This window comes from Mus caroli, unplaced genomic scaffold (assembly GCF_978045245.1).
Source record: "Mus caroli unplaced genomic scaffold, Mus_caroli_1 scaffold_1, whole genome shotgun sequence".
Classification (NCBI taxonomy): Eukaryota; Metazoa; Chordata; class Mammalia; order Rodentia; family Muridae; genus Mus; species Mus caroli.
The window spans coordinates 179,650,515-179,669,530 of record NW_028227256.1 but is presented as its reverse complement, the minus strand read 5'-3'; the positions used below and the strand labels follow the sequence as shown (position 1 = coordinate 179,669,530).

The 19,016-nt window shown below is 47.4% G+C and overlaps 1 protein-coding gene and 1 pseudogene across 1 annotated transcript in view; one reads left to right on the top strand and one right to left on the bottom strand.

The window, feature by feature from the left end:
* Nucleotides 1–60: 60 nt before the first annotated feature.
* Nucleotides 61–19,016, bottom strand: part of Dnah14 (dynein axonemal heavy chain 14) — a 258,755-nt gene continuing 239,799 nt past the window's right edge. The window contains exons 79-86 of the mRNA XM_021185047.2: nt 18,138–18,337; nt 13,708–13,874; nt 12,267–12,463; nt 10,072–10,184; nt 8,850–8,977; nt 6,053–6,216; nt 756–905; nt 61–405 (exon numbers count right to left, since the gene is read on the bottom strand). Coding sequence (XP_021040706.1) covers nt 196–405; nt 756–905; nt 6,053–6,216; nt 8,850–8,977; nt 10,072–10,184; nt 12,267–12,463; nt 13,708–13,874; nt 18,138–18,337 — 1,329 coding nt within the window. The 3' untranslated portion in view covers nt 61–195. The remainder of the gene's footprint in view (nt 406–755; nt 906–6,052; nt 6,217–8,849; nt 8,978–10,071; nt 10,185–12,266; nt 12,464–13,707; nt 13,875–18,137; nt 18,338–19,016) is intronic.
* Nucleotides 1,245–1,338, top strand: LOC115032370 (U6 spliceosomal RNA; annotated as a pseudogene).

Here is a 19,016-nt window from a genome sequence, read left to right as displayed (position 1 = left end):
GTATATGCATAGTAGAAGCTTCCGTGTTCCATGACAGGCTGCACAGCCACTGCTTGCCTGTTGAAGTCTCCCACACCTCCCGCCAGGTTTGGCTAGGCACATGCTGTTCCAGGGATGCTCCCTGCATGTGACGGTCCTCATGCATGGACGTGGAGGAAGAGCCCAGGCTTAGATGGGTTTGCTCTGGGTGTTTATTCACTCATTCTTCTCACACAGCAGTGCAACCTGCATGGTGATCCAGTGGCTAGGAGGTTTCTTCGTGGGTAAGTGCACTGAGGTCAGCACGGTTGTTGGTAAGCCAATCATGTTTCTTGACCTCTCGGGCGTGTAGTAGACTGGGCACTCAAAAGTGTGCAGTTCTGAGGCTGTCTGGTCAGAATCCTGGGAGGCCGGGGGTTCAGTAATCTATAAACAAAGATTCCTAGTCAGTTCACGGTTAAAACCGATGGACCACATTTTCTGTGAGTAGACGACAGTATTTATGTTTACGTGACGGTATTTATGTCTTTGCACGGAACCTGTCTAATGATAGGGTAGTTGCGTGTTGAAATTGTGTCTAGAGAAGTTAAAGTAGTGATAGCGTGATAACTTGATGTACCTGAGAGGCAACACTGGACATCAGGTTTAGCCTGTTGTTAGGTCTTGGACAGTATTGCACTGTTTTGTCTAACGCACATTATTACATTTCCCTCATGAAATCACAGGTAATGAGAATTCACAAGTTTGGCTTTTCCTGACCAAGTCTGGTGATTTACCTTTGTTGGCAAAAAGAGCATGTCCGGAAATTCACAGCATAGCTGACTGGGCAGCGAGTCTTCCAGCACTTCCTGTTCAGGGTCCCATCGCGCCCCCTCCATGAATAAACCAAAAATGTAAACTCCTTTGGGAGAGTGGTCCTGGTGTTGCTGATGAGAGAGGGGAAGGGTCAGGGGGCTTATTTCACAAGTCACAACGAGCCTCGGCTGAGGTTGCCTCCTGACCCCTGCTGTCCACTATGCTGCAGCCCAGCGTATGCTGCTGCCCTGAATGCGTAGGGTAAACCAGACTAGATTTCTAAGGTTTCTTAGAAGGAGAATGCAACTGTGACAGGAGTCAGCAGGTTGTGCTCAAACCTGCCTGCTTCTCCTACAGGGCTCCCTCACTTGGGAAAGATTTGGGAATTGAAAGCAGGCAGGGAACAATTCTGTAGCACATCATTGATACAGGAAAACTAAGGCTTTAACTTGGAATAAGAGTTTGGGTTTGTGCTCGCTTCAGCAGCACATGTACCAAAAGAGAAGATTAGCATGACCCCTGCGCAAGGATGACACGCAAATTCGTGAAGCGTTCCATATTTTTTTCAGAGACAAAGTTTGGAGCTGAGACAAAAGGATGGGCCATCCAGAGACTCCCACCTGGGGATCCATCCCAAAATCAGCCACCAAACGCAGACATTATAGCATATGCCAGCAAGATTTTGCTGAAGGGACCCTGATATAGCTGTCTCTTGTGAGGCTATGCCGGGGCCTAGCAAATACAGAAGTGGATGCTCACAGTTACCTATTGGATGGATCACAGGGCCCCCAATGGAGGAGCTAGAGAAAGTACCCAAGGAACTGAAGGGGTCTGCAACCCGATAGGTGGAACAACAATATGAATTAACCAGTACCCCCAGAGCTTGAGTCTCTAGCTGCATATGTAGCAGAAGATGGCCTAGTCAGCCATCATTGGGAAGAGAGGCCCCTTGGTCTTGCAAACTTTATATGCCCTAGTACAGGGGAACACCAGGGCCAAGAAGTGGGAGTGGGTGGGTAGGGGAGCGGGGTGGGGGGAGGGGGTATAGGGGACTTTCGGGATAGCATTTGAAATGTAAATGAAGAAAATAATAAAAAAAAGAGTTTGGGCTTATGGCTGGGCGTGGTGGCGCAAGCCTTTAATCCCAGCACTCGGGCAGCAGAGGCAGGAGGATATCTTGAGCTTTGAGGCCAGCCTGGTCTACAAAGAGAGTTTTGGGACAGCCAGGGCTACACAGAAAAAACCCTGTCTCTGTGTCTCTGTCTCTGTCTCTCTCTCTCTCTCTCTCTCTCTCTCTCACACACACACACACACACACACACACACACACACACACACACACACACGAGTTTGGGTTTCTGATGAACTCTTAGGTAGAAAATAACAGCAGCTCCAATATCATGTGTCCAGGGTAGCAGATGGGCTATACAGCTGCTGATCTGGGGTTTGGGGGCAGGACAGATGAGGCCTGCACTGCCCTGGAGCCCTTGTTCCTCTGGTGAATCTGGCGAGCCCTTGAGGCAAAGTGGGCACTGATGTCTAGGGTCACATCACTGACATGGAGTCACAGTATGGAGAGGCCACAGTGTGCTTAGGGACATTCTATAGCCTGTGTATTCTGGATGCTTAAGAACAAGTTGTATTTTCACCTTATTCTATAAAAGTTTTCCTGGGAATTACTTTGTACGATGCCTCGTCTTTTCCCCTTACCATTTATGTAAATGACACATCTCACCCCATGCACTTGGTCTCGAGTTGCCTTTTCTTATAAATCATGTTCATTTCTTATAATTTGCACACTTGATAGTATGATTTCCACTTATACTTCCATGATTTGCCATGGTATTCTTTTGAGTCAGGGTTCCATGTAGCCCAGGCTTGCCTTGAACTCTCAGTGGTTGACGACAACCTTGAACTGCTAATCCTCTTGCCTTGCCTTTCTGAGTTCTGGGATCACAGTTCTGGGATCTGGCTGCCACACCGAATGTGGCTGAGAGATATGTAGGCCTTTTCTCTGAGGAACACAGTTTGTAAGTCATTCTCCAGAGAGCCATTTAAAAGTAAACGGAAGCTATCGTAATTTACCCTAAATTGAAGTTGGTTTAGTGTAAAGCAGAAGGAAGGAAGAACCTGCTTACGTACACTTTATGCTGACGTCTGTCCTTCCGGTCTCAAAGTTTATATGTGTGTTTTCTCTACTGCTCTTCTCTCTTGTAACCCACAGGCTGACTTTACAGTCCTAGTCTCATCTCTAAGCCTCACCTCGTTCGAGTCAGTCTTCATTCCCCCAGCTGAGACTCTAGGACTCCTGTTTTCAAACCTTATAGGGACACAAGTTAGGCTCATTCTTTCTTCTGCAGAGAACTTCTGTTAACCATCAATTGTTTTTGTAGTTGGCTCCCCTGCAACCCCGAGACATAAACCTAAGGGAAGGCAGTCCATTGTGGAGGTTGAACAACAGGAATAGGAAAAAGAGGAACATTGTGAGCCAGAGGGCATGTGCTCTCCAACAGATGGGCACGGCACTCATGGGAGACGGCATGAGTGACACTCCGTGCCGTCTCCCCACACAGCGACTGATATTCCACCCAACACTCCACAAGCTTCTCAATACTGGGAAATCCGAGGCACGGGAACGCCAGAGCCCCCAAAGAAACAAAAGGAATTCAAAGCATGTACAAGAACATTACAAACCCACCTCAAGATACAGCCAGGAGAGTCACCAAACTGGATCAAGGAAGAAGTTAAAATTAAATTCCTAGAATCAAATGAAACTGAGAACATTGTGGGTACAGTGCAGGCAGCAGTCCTGAGAAGACTCTGTGCTTACAGTAAAGATAAAACAGATTCTAATGAAATGACCTGATGCATCCCTCCAAGCTCTGGAAAATTCAGGAGCAGCTAAACCCACGTCCACAGATGGCAACAAAGAATCGCGAGCAGAGCAGGTGAGTGAGGAAAAGAACAGCGTGCACAGTAAGCAGGTTAACAAGACTGACCAAGGGAACCAAAAGAAACACAAGGTGCAGACTAGTAAAATCAATGACGGGGAGTTGCTACGGCAGACTAATTAGGAATGCTTTGAAAAGATTCCAACAAACCGGAAAATCTAGACAAGATGGGTAAATTTCTAAGTGCATATGACTTAACAGAAATTAAAGCCAGAATATATTTATTAGTCTAAACATACCCATAGCAAACTAAGATAAAGCATTGCTTACAAGTCTTCGTACAAAGAAATGGTTGGAGAAGAAGTACACTGCAAGGTCTACCCAGCTTTCAAGGAAGGCCTGATGCCAGTACTTGTCAGATTGCATCAGGTTGAAAGGGAGGAACAGCACCAAGCTTTCTGTGCTCATGAAAGACAAAGAAGAGAACTACAAGGCAGTCTCCTCCATTAACATAGATGCAGAAAGCATCACAAAGAAATTGTAAGCTGACTTCATGATCATGTTAAGATCATAGCTGACTTCATGATCATGTTAAGATCATATATCACGCCGGGCGTGGTGGCGCACGCCTTTAATCCCAGCACTCGGGAGGCAGAGGCAGGCGGATTTCTGAGTTCCAGGACAGCCTGGTCTACAGAGTGAGTGCCAGGACAGCCAGGGCTACACAGAGAAACCCTGTCTTGGAAAAAAAAAAAAAAAAAAAAAAAAAAAAGATCATATATCACAGCCAAGTTAGTGTCATCCCAGGGATGCAAAGTTGGTTTGACATATGAATCAATAAAAATGTAATTCATAAAGACAAATCACATGATCATCTCAAAGGAAGTCATGATAAAAGTCCTGAGCAAACTAGGAAAAGACAGCTTTCTTCCTCGTTGTAATAAAGGGAATAACACAAACTTATAGGCAACATTTTGCTAAAGATGGAAAACAGCACTTTTTCTTGGCACAGACAAGGGTGTCCATTGTCTTCACTCATTGAATAAAGGGTTCTATAAGAAGAGAAAGGTGAAATGCAATAAATCAGGAAGAAAAACGGTCTCTCCCGCCCTCCTGTGTTACAGATCATGACCAAAAGCAACTTAGGGGGGAAAGGGTTTATTTAGCTCAGCTCAGTCCACTGAGGGACGCCAAGGCAGCAGCAGTTCAAGCAGGGCAGGAACCTGTAGGCAGGAGCTGGAGTAGAGACTATGGAGGAATGCTGCTTGCTGGCCTGATCCCCATGACCTGCTCAGTCCACTTTCTTAAACAACCAGGATCATCTGCCCAGGAAGAACACTTCCCCGCAGTGAGCTGGGCCCTCCCATCACTCATAAGTCAAGGAAAAGCCCGACTCAGGCGTTTTACTCTCCTGAGGTTTCTTTTCCCAGTCCCAGATAACTGTTTCAAGTTGACAAAATGAAGCATACAAGGCGACTAACCAGGATATTATCCCTTTGGGCAGTTAACACTTTATCTTTAAAAGACCTTATGGACTCCACCAAAAAGCAGCATTAAAAAGCTTTCAGAAGAATGGCAGGATACAAAGTCAGCATTCAAAAATAAGTAGATTTTCATGGGTGAGGTGGTCCATGCCTTTAATCCCAGCACTTGGCATCCTGAGTTCCAGGCCAGCCCGGTTTACATAGTAAGTTCTAGGCTAGGGTGCATCTACATAGTGACTTCCAGGATAGCCAGCATTACATAGTGGGTGGGACCATCTTAGAACAGAAACCCATGTGAGCAATGGTAACAGCAAAAAATTAGTAGCTCTTATATACATCAAAACTGAACTTGCTGATAGAGCTATCAGGAAAAACATCCTTTTTACAGTAACCTAAAAAGTAAAAATGTCTGGGAATAAACCTAACCATGGAGATAAAAGTCTCCTGAAAAGTTTTAAGATACTGAAAAAAGAAATTGAAGATATGGGATGTTGGAAAGACCTTCTATGCTCCTGGATTGATAGACTCTGTCAAAATCGCTGTGCCTCTAAAAGCAATCTGCAGATCCAATACACATCTACCCAAATTCCAATGGTAGTCTTCACAGAACTAGGAGAAAACCCCTAGAATCTGCACGAAAACACTAAAGATACAGATAGCTAAAGCAACTCTAAGCAGAAAGAACACAGCTGGAGGTGTGACATTACCTGCCCTCAAACTGTGCTGCCTAGCTGCAACATTATGGATGTCATTGTAGGCACAAAAGCACACAGAGACATGAAGACACAGAGAGAAGCTCACAGAACTGTGGACACTTACATTCTGTCTGGACAGCTAAATGAGCCAGGCTTTTAGTCATAAGATGGAGGCTGGACCCTTTCTAGTCTCCTTGGCACCCAGTACCTGGAAAGCTCTCCTGACTATGTTGAGCCTCTTCTGGAGAAGTTTGGAGATGTCATCCTCTTGAGTGACACTGAGGTTATAAATTACTTTGTGAGTGAAAGTGAGGGTGTCCATGGAGATTCCTCGCGCCCTTCCATAGTCTTGAAGCACAGCAGTAAGAAAGGCTTTGAAGAAAAACAATGTCAGAGTTCCGGTAAGCCTTAGGTTTCCTGAGGGGTAGGCACTATGGCTGCCCCGTAGAGATGAAGGGAAGAGCCAGGGAGGAAGGATAATGTGGTTTCGGTATCAGATTACTCCTAGATAAAACATTCCATCTTACAGGGGAGCTTGGGAAGAAGCAGAATGTTCTAAAGAGAGGAGAACTATTCCATCCTGCAGTGAGCCTTAAAACTCCGGAAGTAAGCAATTCAGAAGCTTCAGGAAGTTTCTGAAACTGACTAGTTTCACCATACCCCTCCCCCCCAGTGTCAGTAAACAGTAAGGATTGCTGAGAGATACTCTCAGGCATGCTGGACATCCTGGGCAAGGCACTCCAGCTTGTTGAGCTGCCTGCAAGCTGTGCAGTGAGCTCCAGGTCTATAGCCTTTATGAGCTATCACCATGCTGGGGTGGCTTTGGTGTTGCAGTTTTGAGTCATTCCTGCTTCTGTAAGTAACACTAATGTATTGGTTCACTGAGTTTGGACTTTGGTGGTGTCCTTATCTTGGTTGGTTCCCTATCTGCTGTGAATAGATGCTTGTTGACACTTACCCAGGAATAGTGTCACACACCATGGGGTGAGTCTGGAGGGCAGCAGTGGAGCCGGCCACATACACTTTCAGGTCTGTGATACGGGTTATTCTGTAGGTCCAGTTCCCCACTCCCTTTGTGCAGGGAGAGGGGTCACAGTGCTGGTCCCTGAGCCTTGGCTGGTCTTACGTTGGCTCATCACTGTGCCTTACAGTAATCTTGGTCACAGAGCTAGGTGATTGGTGAGTGAGCATGTGATCCTGGCAATGCCAGAGAGACGAGTGAGGAAAGGTCCTTTTCTGGGCTTGCTAACCTGCCTGTATTTTACCCTGGGTTGCATGGAGGGAAGGTACAGATGCTAAGGACAAGGTCAAGCCTACGTGAAGATGATTCCTTCATCCCTCTGAGCTAGAGGTGGCCTTGAATTCTTCTGAGCTCTGTCTATCCTGTCACATCATCTCAAACAGGGAGACCAGCTGGTTCTGCTTCCCAACTTTCTCCTGTCTCCTTCTCTCCTGGCCCAGGATCCCCGACTGAAGCCACAGCCAGCCAGCTTTTGACTGGAGACAGAGTAGACTTCTCTATGGCCAAGGCTAAGACCAAAGTTGAACTTCTCCAGCCTACCAAAGCCCTCCTTCTCTGTCATATCATCAGTATCTATGGCCAACCTGCCTGCCTCCCTCCATCCCTCCCTTTCTCTCTCCTTCCCACTCTTTCTCTTTCCCTCTCGCCTTCCCTCCCTCCTTCTCTCTCTCCCTCCTTCTCTCTCTCTCTCTCTCTCTCTCTCTCTCTCCCTTCCTCCCTCCCTCCCTTTCCCCCTCCCTTCCTGATTCTTTCTCTCTCTTCATTGCATCAATTCCCTGATGTCTCCCCTACAGCCATCTTTATAGCTCCAGGCCACACTTGCTGTCTATGGATCTTGTGTCTGTACTTGGTTAAACAGTTACCCTCAAGTCAGGTTAAATTAAAAACAACGTCACTTGGGTGAGTCCTTCAAAGTCCTCTAAGTTACTAGGTAGTTGTAGGACGTTGGGCAGGTTTCTTTCCCCCACAACCCTTTTAAAAGTATTTTTTTCTACTAGACTTCTCACTTTATATATGAGTGTTTTGCTTTCATTATGCCTGTGTACCACATGTGTGCTTGGTGCTTCTGGGTGCTTCTTGGCACACTGGATGTTCGGGCACTGGAGTTATGGGTGGTTGTGAAACGCTACATCAGTGCTGGTAACCAAGCTTGGGTCCTCTGTAGGATGACTGCTGAGCCATCTCTTCAGGGCCTCAGGCGAGTTTTTCTTTCCTAGCTGGACATACAGATTACAACAACCTTCAAAGACCATGGAGGGAACCGCGGAGGGAACTGTCTGAACAGAACAGGGCTGGCGGCCTGGGGTGCTGGTTGTGTGGACACTGCTTATTTATTGTCCTCGTCTTCCTGCTTGGGCAATACTTGCTGGCAAGTGGCAAGTCTCATCTTCAAGTCCCTTCCTTAGTGGCCTTCAGTGGCCATCAGTTAGGATCTCCCTGCTTTATGTACTAAGGAGCGATTTGTTCACGTATGGGCTCATGGGAAGTTACCCATTCATTCCTCAAGTATTGACTGTGAGCTTTGCTGGTGTTGGACAAGTTAGGTACTGGGGGTGCCACAGAGATAAAGGAAACCCAGCCTACCACTGTGGAGCTTAGTCCACTGTGGCTTCCTCCCAGGTCCCTATGGGTCTTGGCTCCCTGCTTCACATTCCACTTAGTGTCTGTGCTGAGCAGGTAGGCTACAGCAGACATTTGGCCATCAATTCTTGTTAATAAGTGTCTGAGGTATGGTATTTCCTCTTGTTGTAGGCATTAGAGAGGGTCTTGGTTCTGGGTCTTTGATAGAAAGAACCTTGCCAAGGCCTAGTGGGGCCTTGGGTATCTCAAGTTATCCTGGAGATAGGGAGAGGAGGTGGGGTAGGGCAGGCTCAGGGCCCATGGGCCTGCAGGCGCTGACTTCTGTGCTAGTGGAGTGGAGTGGTTGCATGCAAACATGCCAGAGCCAGATGTGGGTGTGTCCTGGGCGAGAGCACTCACTCACCTTGTGGGGAGAAGAAAGCAGAGAGCCAGTATCGTGCAGGGAACCCATCAGTGATTTCAGTCTTGGAGTCAGCAGGATGTCTGGATTTCTGGCCAAGCTGTCTCCAGGTTGTGATAAACAACATGTACCTGGTGAGAAGCCAGGGGCGGGGCAGGGTATCTGAGGGCATGGCCGCTGCTCCCTCTCAAGTGGCCTTGGCAGCCTCCACTAGTCTACCAGGGAGCAGCTCTGACCACTCACCCCGGTCTACCTCAGCCTCGGTTTTATACTTTCATGGACACGGGGCATAACTTGAGGCGTCTTAGGGGAAAGGGAGGGTGGACTGTGGAAGTCATAGATTTTGAAACACCTGCTGGGCTGGGAGCAATCTGATCATTTGTTTCTGAGTAGCAGGCTTTGCCCACGGTTGGGACTCAATGTGTGTCTGGGCAGAGGCTGGGACACAGAACCTCTGGGTTTGCAGTGCAATACTTCTGTATTCTAGTTGTGACACCTTGGGTAGATCATTTCCTGTGCTGCAGCTTATTCCTTCCTGAAACAGCATGATGACAGGGTCGGTACCCACTCCCTACCACAGGGTGACTGTGAAACTGAGTCAGGGAGACACAACTAGGGGTTTTCACCCACTACTCCACATTCCCCTGGGGTCACTTTTCCAGGCAGAGTGCCGGATGGTGGGGAGAAACCTGTGAGGTTATTTCCAGCTCTCAGCGTGGGAAGACCTTGCACAGGAGCCCAACTTCCAGGTCTCTGTTCTCTCATCCCAAAAGGAAGGGGTGAGAAGAAAGAAAACCCATGAGAGTGCATCGTGTGGTAAGGTGAGTGGGGAAACCGGCAAGTTCTAGCAGAAGCAGGGAAGGAAGGAGAAGTACCGTTGGTCCTGGCTCTCACCAATGGTGGATGGCCGTGTAGGCCATGTGCTCTGGCTCTCACCAATAGTGGATAGCCGTGTAGGCCACGTGCCCTGGCTCTTACTGATGGTGGATGGCCGTGTAGGCCACATGCCCTGGCTCTCACTGATGGTGGATGGCCATGTAGGCCATGTGCCCTGGCTCTCACTGATGGTGGATGGCCGGCCACGTGCCCTGGCTCTTACCGATGGTGGATGGCCGTGTAGGCCACGTGCCCTGGCTCTTACCGATGGTGGATGGCCGTGTAGGCCACGTGCCCTGGCTCTTACCGATGGTGCATGGCTGTGTAGGCCACGTGCCCTGGCTCTTACCGATGGTGGATGGCTGTGTAGGCCACTTTGGCCCAGGTGTTGAAGAAGTTCACCCTCTGGATGAGGTTGCTCACCCAGAAGCTCAGGGGCTTGCAGGACTTGTAGGCATTCTTCTGCAGATTGAGAAAGAGAGGCACATCGTTTCTATAAATCCGTTTAGAGGTCTCGAGGCACATTTCTGCCAGGGAGAAATACCTTGGCAGGAGATGCCATTTTTCAGCTGTAAAAACAGTGATAAGCCTGAAAATTAGTACCAAGGAAGTCACACCACCCTAACTGAATGCGCCTGTCCCAGCTACAAGCTCTCGTTACTCTTAAACCTTTGCCTCTCTCTTCTTTCGGGGACATTGTGTTCACGGGGTCTCTGGGTTTTAGCCACTTGAACTCCCTAGCCTTCCTGGTGTGAGTTCCCATCCTTTTCCTTCCAGCCCAGCAGAGCTGGCCTGACCTCTTGACCTTCTGGGGTGTTCCCTCTGCATGCAGTCTCCATTGTCCATTGTCAAATCCTGCTCATAACAGGTCCCCAGATGCCAAGGGATGGAGGGAGTAGGGTTTGCAATCCGGAGCTGCCTCTGTCTTCTGTTTACTGTAGGTGTCTTGTGAGGACGTCCTGGCCTCCGGTCCCCTCATCTGTCCTCATTAGAAGTCAGCTGCTCTGTTCTTGGTCCCACCCCACTCCAGGGCATCCATCTATCTTCTGGACTCTGACTACTTCCTTTCAGATCTATTTCACCAGCTTCTCTCTTGGAGGTGAATCTGCTGCCCGACTCCTTCCACCCTTTTGCTTCCCTCCACCCTCAGTGGTTCCCCAGGAGTGAGGAGCAGGCTGAGAGCATGAAGTCTTGCCTGGAGTTCTCTTACCTAACTGTTCTCACTAGCTTCACTCTCAAGTCCCCCTAGTTCTACACACTTCCCGTAACCATCTTGCCCCTTGTCCAGTTAGCTCAGCTCTGATCTGTCAGGCAGACACACAGTCATTCAGCCTTCTGCAGCTGTGTCGCAGCCTCCCAACGCAGTGGCACAATGAGCCAGAAATCCACAGTTACTGCACCTACAGTAACGAGCCAGCCTCCAGTCCCGCCATGCTCCACATGTGAAACCTTCAGATGCTCCATTTCAATTCTTCACTCATTCATATTCAGTTTTTAAAGAATTAGTTATCACTGATGCCTTTAACCTCTTTTTTTTTTTGTGTTTTCTACACAGGGTTTTTGTTTGTTTGTTTGTTTAAAGTATTATATTGATCTGCAATTCACATGACCACACAATTACTTATTTGGGGTATATATTCGTTGCCGTTAGATGTATTTACTGAGCTGGACAACCAGTACTGCAGGCATCTCTAGCACATTTTCACTACCAAACCAAAGCAAAGCAAACAATCAACCCTCCCCCCCGCCCCCTCCCCCCTGCCCCCATCCTTTCTCTGTTGCGGCTGCATTCTCTGTCACCTGCAGCTGGAAGCAGCCACTATGGCACAGGTTTGTATGCTACGGACTTCTCCTTTAAGTGGTGGCCTTTCGTGATTACCTTCCTGGGTCCTGCTCAGGGTCTGCCCGGGTAGCAGTTGTCAGTGCTGTTTATTTCATTGGTGGCCGTCATTTGTGATAATGTCCTGTTCCCTAAGAATATGTAGCTTATGGCATTTGTAAACATTTAAAGTTTTATACTAACTATGAATAAGAGAGAATAGAACAGTGGACTGAAATACCACAGAATACAACCTGCAAGCCAATGCCTTACTCCACGCGGACCATCAGGACGCAGCTTAAGGTAACTACTGAGTCTGCTGTCCTGCTACACCATCTGTGTTTCTTACAGTTAGAGCACATGCACTTCTACACGCGAGCATACGCCTCCATATTCTTCTGAAGCTTTCAAAGCGCTGCCAAGACCCTGTGGGGTCTCTGACCTGTGCGCACACACCTCATCTTGCGGCCAGACCTGAGTCCACACAACCAGATTCCTCTTCGTGTATCTCCTGGCTGTTTCCAGGTTGCTGCCTTACAGCTTCGTGGTACACAACTCAGAGATAAATTTGGGCGGACTTGCTACATTGCTGTCTAGTTGGTTGTGTTTGCTCACATTTGTACCCAGAATAGATGAACACAATGGTTGCCACCGTCAATCAACTCGGTCAGTGTGGAGCGCTGACATTTATCTCAGGCAAGAGGCAAACAAAGATGGCTGCTTACCTGCCACAGCATGGGCACTCTGGCCCGAAGGAAAGAGTCGTATGTCTCCTCCAGGTCCGGAGTGAGGATGCTCTCTCCCTTTATAGCGAGTTGAAGACTCTTTAAGGACTTATGTATGACAGATAATAACTTATTGAAACGTTCTATTTCTTTTTTCAGAAAGGGCATCAGGACAGAGTGGATGAGAGGATCATATCCTGAATTAAAAGAGAGAGAGAGAGAGAGAGAATGTGATGTTTACGGGGGAAGGAGGTTCACCTGAGGTATGCAGGCTTCCAAGTTGGAAGAAGTCCATGTACTTCATTGTGGCTGGTAGACATTTTCTAGAGAAGTCTAGATAGCAAATATTTTCGGGTTTTTTGATCAACCATACTGTTTGTTACCGTGTCTCATAATAAGCATGCCACCATACCTAATATGCAAGTTAGTAAGCAGGTGGTATGTCTCCAGAAAGCTTTAGCCAATCATGGTGGCGCAAGATTTTAGAATTTGGGAGGCAGAGGCACGTGGATCTCTGAGTTCCAGGACAGCCAGGGCTCCTTAGTGAGACCCTATCTTTGCTATGTTTTTTTTACATTTGTAGACAGAATTGAAGGCTAGATTCAGCATTCCGAGAGATGCCTCTTCAGAGACCCTCTTGTACCAATGCCAGCACACACGCTTACACTGAGACCATGGTGGTGACTAGGCGATCTCATGGGACCACTGTCCGTTATACGTCATCACCAACTGCATGTCTGCATTTTGGTAAACTGTTGCTCAACATTTGGCTCCAAAATGAATTTTGGAAAGAGACTCTGGGGCTGGAGGGTTGGTTCAGTGGCTAAGAGCATGTGCTGTCCTTTGCTCTTGCAGAGGACCTAAATTTGACTTCCAGTACCCACATCATGGTTAACAACTGGCTGTAACTCTAGCTTGAAGGCATCTGATATCTCTTGGCGTCCCAGGACACGAGTGCTCAAGTATATGCCTCACCAGCATACAAACAAAAAATTAAAAAAATATGGTTAAGAAAGGGAAAGTGGAATTTAGAAAAAGGAATTGTGGATGTTAAAAATTTAACTTGGAAATGTCTCCCAATACAAGTATTATCTCCTTAAGAGCTGGGACTGGGCCTTACCTCACCTCTATCAAGAGACATCCCCTTTCTAAATCGTACTGCTATAAGTACCACTTCAGAGGTCAGAGGGCATGGAGAGCCGCACTGGGACCCCAGTGACCCCAGCGGAGCCTGTGTCTGCTGTGGTGGCTGCTGCCTCCCTCTCGGTTTTGGTGCCTCTGGGCACCCTCCTCTGTCACATACTGCAGCCCCATTTTCCTCTCTGCCACCAAATGGGAAAACACTTGGCCCTTCCAAGTGACAGTTGCTCTATCTCCCTCCAATGTCAGCATCTCTCCTGGAGAGGCCACAGCGTGGGAGAAGCCCAGGGCTGCTACTCACCTTGAATGTTTTCATGAAGCCTCTCCCAGATTGGACTTGACACAATAAAACTGAATGTGCTCTGGAATCCAGGCCCAGAAACGTCCTCGTTCTCCACGGTCAGAGGCAGCTGCGACATTATGTCAGTCAGAACCTCCATCACCAGCGAGTCGTTGCTCTGCATGGGCCTGTAAGGGAATTGGGGAGAGTGAGGCACAGGGAGAGGGCACATTCTGGGAGTGAGCGCCCTCTGCTCTGGCCCCGCAGAAGGTGGGCAGCTTCATGGAGCCCACAGCTGTGGGCCTCGGGACACTGAATTTCACTCTCCTTTCCAGAGGAGAAAACGGTCCCATAACTTCCACGTTTATAAGGAAAGGTGTTGTAAAAGCCTTCTTAGGGTCTGTCTCTAAAACACTATTCACCAGATACATCTGCAGACAGGTGTATCCCCAGACAGAAGACAGAGGTGGCCAGCCTAGCAGCTCAGTTTGTCATATCCCTCTGTCCTTACCCCACGGCTTCTGGCTGTGCACTCTGTGTGTGACGTGAGACTGTACATAGCTGGGTGTGACTGATGTCACGTGGCTGGAGGGACGCTTTGGAGTCCTTCCAAAGATGAGGAGCCAGGGTTGGCGAGCTGGGACAGTTACAGTTCAAGCTTCCTTTGCTCACCAGGATGGGCCAATTTTTTTTTTTTTTTAAAACTTAACATCCAAGTTTCTTTTTATTTAGCCAAATGAATGTCATCTTTCCAAGCTACCCTGATGCTACCAGTGTGATGTTTTAGCTCAGTAGCACTGCTTCTGGGCTCTCTTACACACCTGTCACCCAAAGACAGGATTTTCTGTTTGGTCATCATGTTTTGCTTTTGGCTTTTGCTTCAGTTTCTCAGTAGCCATTTAAGGTGTCTTCAAGTAATTTCAGAAGTCAAAAAGCCTCAATTTTATTGAATATGACAGGTCTCCCAATGGTACCTCACAGACAAATGAATTTCCATGTTTGACTAATATGACTGGAGGAGTCATGGCCTCTAACTGACTGAGGGGTTACTATAAAACACGTTTAAGATGCCTGTTAAATGCATTCTGGAAGTATAGCTATTTCTTTCAAACTGAACATCCCTTCAAGGAAAGACTCCTTCATATTGAGGAAATGAACTAAACTCAGAAGGCCCACGGCGTAAAGTAAGTCACAAGTCTCAGGAAGTTCCTGAAACTAAGAAGATTCACAAGGCTCCCTGCAACATTATATCAGAATTAACAGTCACTGGGCAGGAGAGACTGATGATCAGGGCAGCCTGCAAGCTTTGGCGAGTTGCCACTTGTATTAGTGGTGACAGAGATGTCTGGCTCATCTGTGCTCCTGTAAGTGGCTCATAACCCATACTCCTGAAAATAACTTCAGCAAACCCACTGGTTCATTAAGCTAGATTTGGGAGGAATTGTTTCTGTTATCTGAGGTGAATAGACATTTGTTTCCATCTTTCCAGCAAAAGCGACACAATTCCATTATAATCATACCATCTTTCCCTGCTGTATTGCAGAATGCTAATAGTATAAAGGCTGACATCAGGGTCTACAGGATATTCCACCGGCTGCTCTCTGGGAACATGTTTCCTCCTGGGCATCTGCCTTTCTCTATATGTGCAATTTACCCCTATGAAGCAGGCAGTACATACTTAACTTCTAGTGAAGTGGTACTTGAACGGTGTCTATTTTGTGTTAGTAAAGAACACTGGATGATGGATCAAATAAGCAAAACCCATATGTCAAAGCCAGAGAGCATTCTGGATGTTGTCTGAATGAGTTGGGATCCAAAGAAATAAGATGGCTATGAAGAACACAGAATTCCAATGGGTTTGGAATTACATGGGGAAAAAATACATACATTTTTAACAGCCAAAGAAATGTAAACTCAGTCTATAGGTATTAGAGAATTATGTAGTTGGCATCTAAGGATGTGGATAATGCGGCCACCTAAGGAGCAGTTATCCTGACAGCTGCAGTGTTCTGAGTCTGCTACTCATGTTCCCAACAAGAAGTAATTCCAGCAAGGAGAAAAATCATAGACGAGGCATTCTTCTGCTAAGGAATGTTATTATCTAGAATATGGTGCATGTGTGTGTCTTGTGTGTGTTGCTTGTGTATATGTGTGTGTGGTGTTTGTCTTGTGTGTGTGTCTCATGTATGTATGTGTGTGCTATGATACTCATATTTGCATGTGTGTGTGTCTCATGTATGTATGTGTGTGCGTGCGTGCGTGTGTGTGTGTGTGCTATGGTACTCATATTTGCATGTGTGTGTGTGTGTGTGTGTGTGTGCTATGGTACTCATATTTGCATGTGTGTGTGTGTGTGCTATGGTACTCATATTTGCATGTGTGTGTGTCTCATGTATGTATGTGTGTGCGTGTTGCATGTGTGTGTGTGTGCTATGGTACTCATATTTGCATGTGTGTGTGTGTCTCATGTATGTATGTGTGTGCTATGATACTCATATTTGCATGTGCGTGTGTCTCATGTATGTATGTGTGTGCGTGTTGCATGTGTGTGTGTGTGCTATGGTACTCATATTTGCATGTGTGTGTGTCTCATGTATGTATGTGTGTGCGTGTTGCATGTGTGTGTGTGTGCTATGGTACTCATATTTGCATGTGTGTGTGTGTGCGCTATGGTACTCATATTTGCACGTGTGTGTGTGTGTCTCATGTATGTATGTGTGTGCATGTTGCATGTGTGTGTGTGTATGTGTGTGTGCTATGGTACTCATATTTGCATGTGTGTTCAGGTGCCCTTGCCTGTGGAGGCTTGTGTGGAGGCCAGAGGTTGATGTCGGAATGCCTTTTATTTCAACTGTCTCTTCTTATTTATTAATTTATCTGTTGAAACAAGGCCTCCCACTGGATCTCACTGTCTTGGCAAGGCTGGCTGGCCGGTGGGCCCCAGGATCCACCAGTTTCAACCGTCCAGCACGTGGCTACAGGTGTGTGCTTGGCTCTGAGGTGGGTTCTGGGGATCTGAACATAGGCCCTCATGCTTTCCTGGCGAACCTTGGTGCACCGAGCCAATCTCCCAGCCCATGAGCACTTGTGATAGTCAAGAGAACTGGGCACTGTCAACTTGAGAGGTGAAGCTTATGCCTCCATTTAAAAAAGAGGTGACTGAGAAAATAGGCAGAAATCTAAACTTGTATGAATGAGAGAATGAAGGCATTGGAGACTCGCTATATATGTCTGAGTATAAGATTTATAAAAAACACTGACAGATGTGAGAAGGCCTGGCAGACAGACAACAGAAGAATACCAACTTCATAACAAAAGTTCATCTGTTTGAAAGTGTTTGATCAGGTCTACGAAGGGGAGGCAACATTACTGAAAGGCCTTGACAAGGTGTTTGTGAAGATATTCTTCTCCTTGATGGTAAAACACTAAAAACAAGGCAGAGGTCACCGGGCTCTCGGGGGTCCCTGAGACACCGAGTGTCACTGTCTGGACTTAGAGATGAGGAGGGGCACTTGCCGCCTTCCCCGTCCCAAACTGACATGGCAGAGCTAGGATTTTGACAAGGGCCTGTGAGGCTGACAGGGAGGAGAAAATGAGCCCAGTGTGGTCCAGCTCCTCAGCAAGGATGCTTGGGCTCTCGGGGCAATGTCTGCAAACTGAGAGTGGAGTGACCTTTAAAGGCAGTCAAAGCCTTGAGGGCACTAGTTACGTTGCTCTGGTGTGGACACACTTGGTTTCATTTTATAGCCTTAGGGGGAGGAGGTCCGAATTTGGGACACATGCGTCACACCATTTGGACCTTAAAACAGCCTTGTGGGGCACACAGGTGTTTCGACCCACTTTCAGATAAGGCCACTGAAGCAGCAGGATACTGACCACAGAGCGAACAGAGCTGTCACTTACATGGGCCTTTGAAGACTGGCAAGTTTCTCTTGAGCACACAAGCCCTTTCTGTCATTACAGTGGCTGTCTAGTCCTCCTGAGGGGCACATGTGCATGTTTCACATTTAAACAGATTAATTTAAAGCCAGGTGGGGTGGTGCATACCTTCAATCCCAGCACAGGGTGGGCAGAGGCAGGCCTAGCTCTGTGAGTTTGAGTTCGAGGCTGGCTTGGTCTACAAAGCAAGTTCCAGGACAGCTAGGGCTGTTACACAGAGAAACCCTGTCTTGAAAAACTTAAAACAAAACAGAAAAGCCAAATCCACATAAAAGACAACTCACCAGGTACAATTCAGTCACCTATCCAACAGTTATTAACGGCCACATGCTTGGCAAGTGTCGTGTGTGCACACGCACACACATGAGTGCTGGTGTGTGCACGCACACGTGTATCATGAATTTGCTTCTGTGATGTGGACAGTTTAGGTTTTTCTACCATGCAAGTTGTACTTTTCCCTCCAGATAGTACTTGGTAGTTCCCACCCAATAATAGGCCCGGTGTCCTCTTACTTGATCATGAGGTAGCCTGGGGCATCTTTTGGTTGCATGGAGATGAGATTTTCAATGTATTTCTGGGCCTTGATCTCACTGCAGGTGTATGTGGCCTCGGGGTGGATTCCTAATATTTCCGGAGAGTCGTCATCTGGAAAGGACTGGATAATGTTGATGCAGTCCTTTAAGCTTGCAGAGCTGGGCACAGGCTGGTACATCTGAAAGTTTAATTGCTCTGTTAGTTTTGCATGAGTGAGGCGTCTCCTCTAGGTAACACACAGAGACAGCATCTCCCCGTGGGCCACTTATGCACAAGGCTCTTCTTAGTTCTCTAGGGGACAGACACTCCGCACTTGGGACTACACTACTGAAAACTGTAGGGCGCACACATGTAACTTTCTGGTTGGAAAGGGGTGGACACTTAAAGGTGAGGGGACTCTCAGCACCAGTTGCCTTGGTGACATATACACCAGGTAACGGAAGTAAGAGGCCTTCAGTACAACCTGTAGAGCCATATGAGGGAGGCCAAGGCCTCATGAATCAGAAGTACAGCGACTAGTCTGGAGCCACTGGGAGAGGATGAGACGGTAGGCAGAGAGGAATTTTGAGGATTGTGGTGTGCCACTGAAGGAGATTCTGGGATGCTGACCCTGTCCGACTTTGTTTATTGGCTTCCATCAGTAAGCAGCCTCCCTTGTCGCATGTTCTCACTGTGAGGTCCTGTGCTGAAACAGGCCCCAAAGCAGCAAGGTTTACTATGGACTGAAACCTCTGGAAAAACAAGCCAAAAACACACCTTTTCTTCCCAAAATTGTTTGTCTTAAGCATTTGTCAAAAATGTTGGACATCTGTCTAATACAAATATTAATAACGAGTGACCAGTGACCAGGAGGAGAA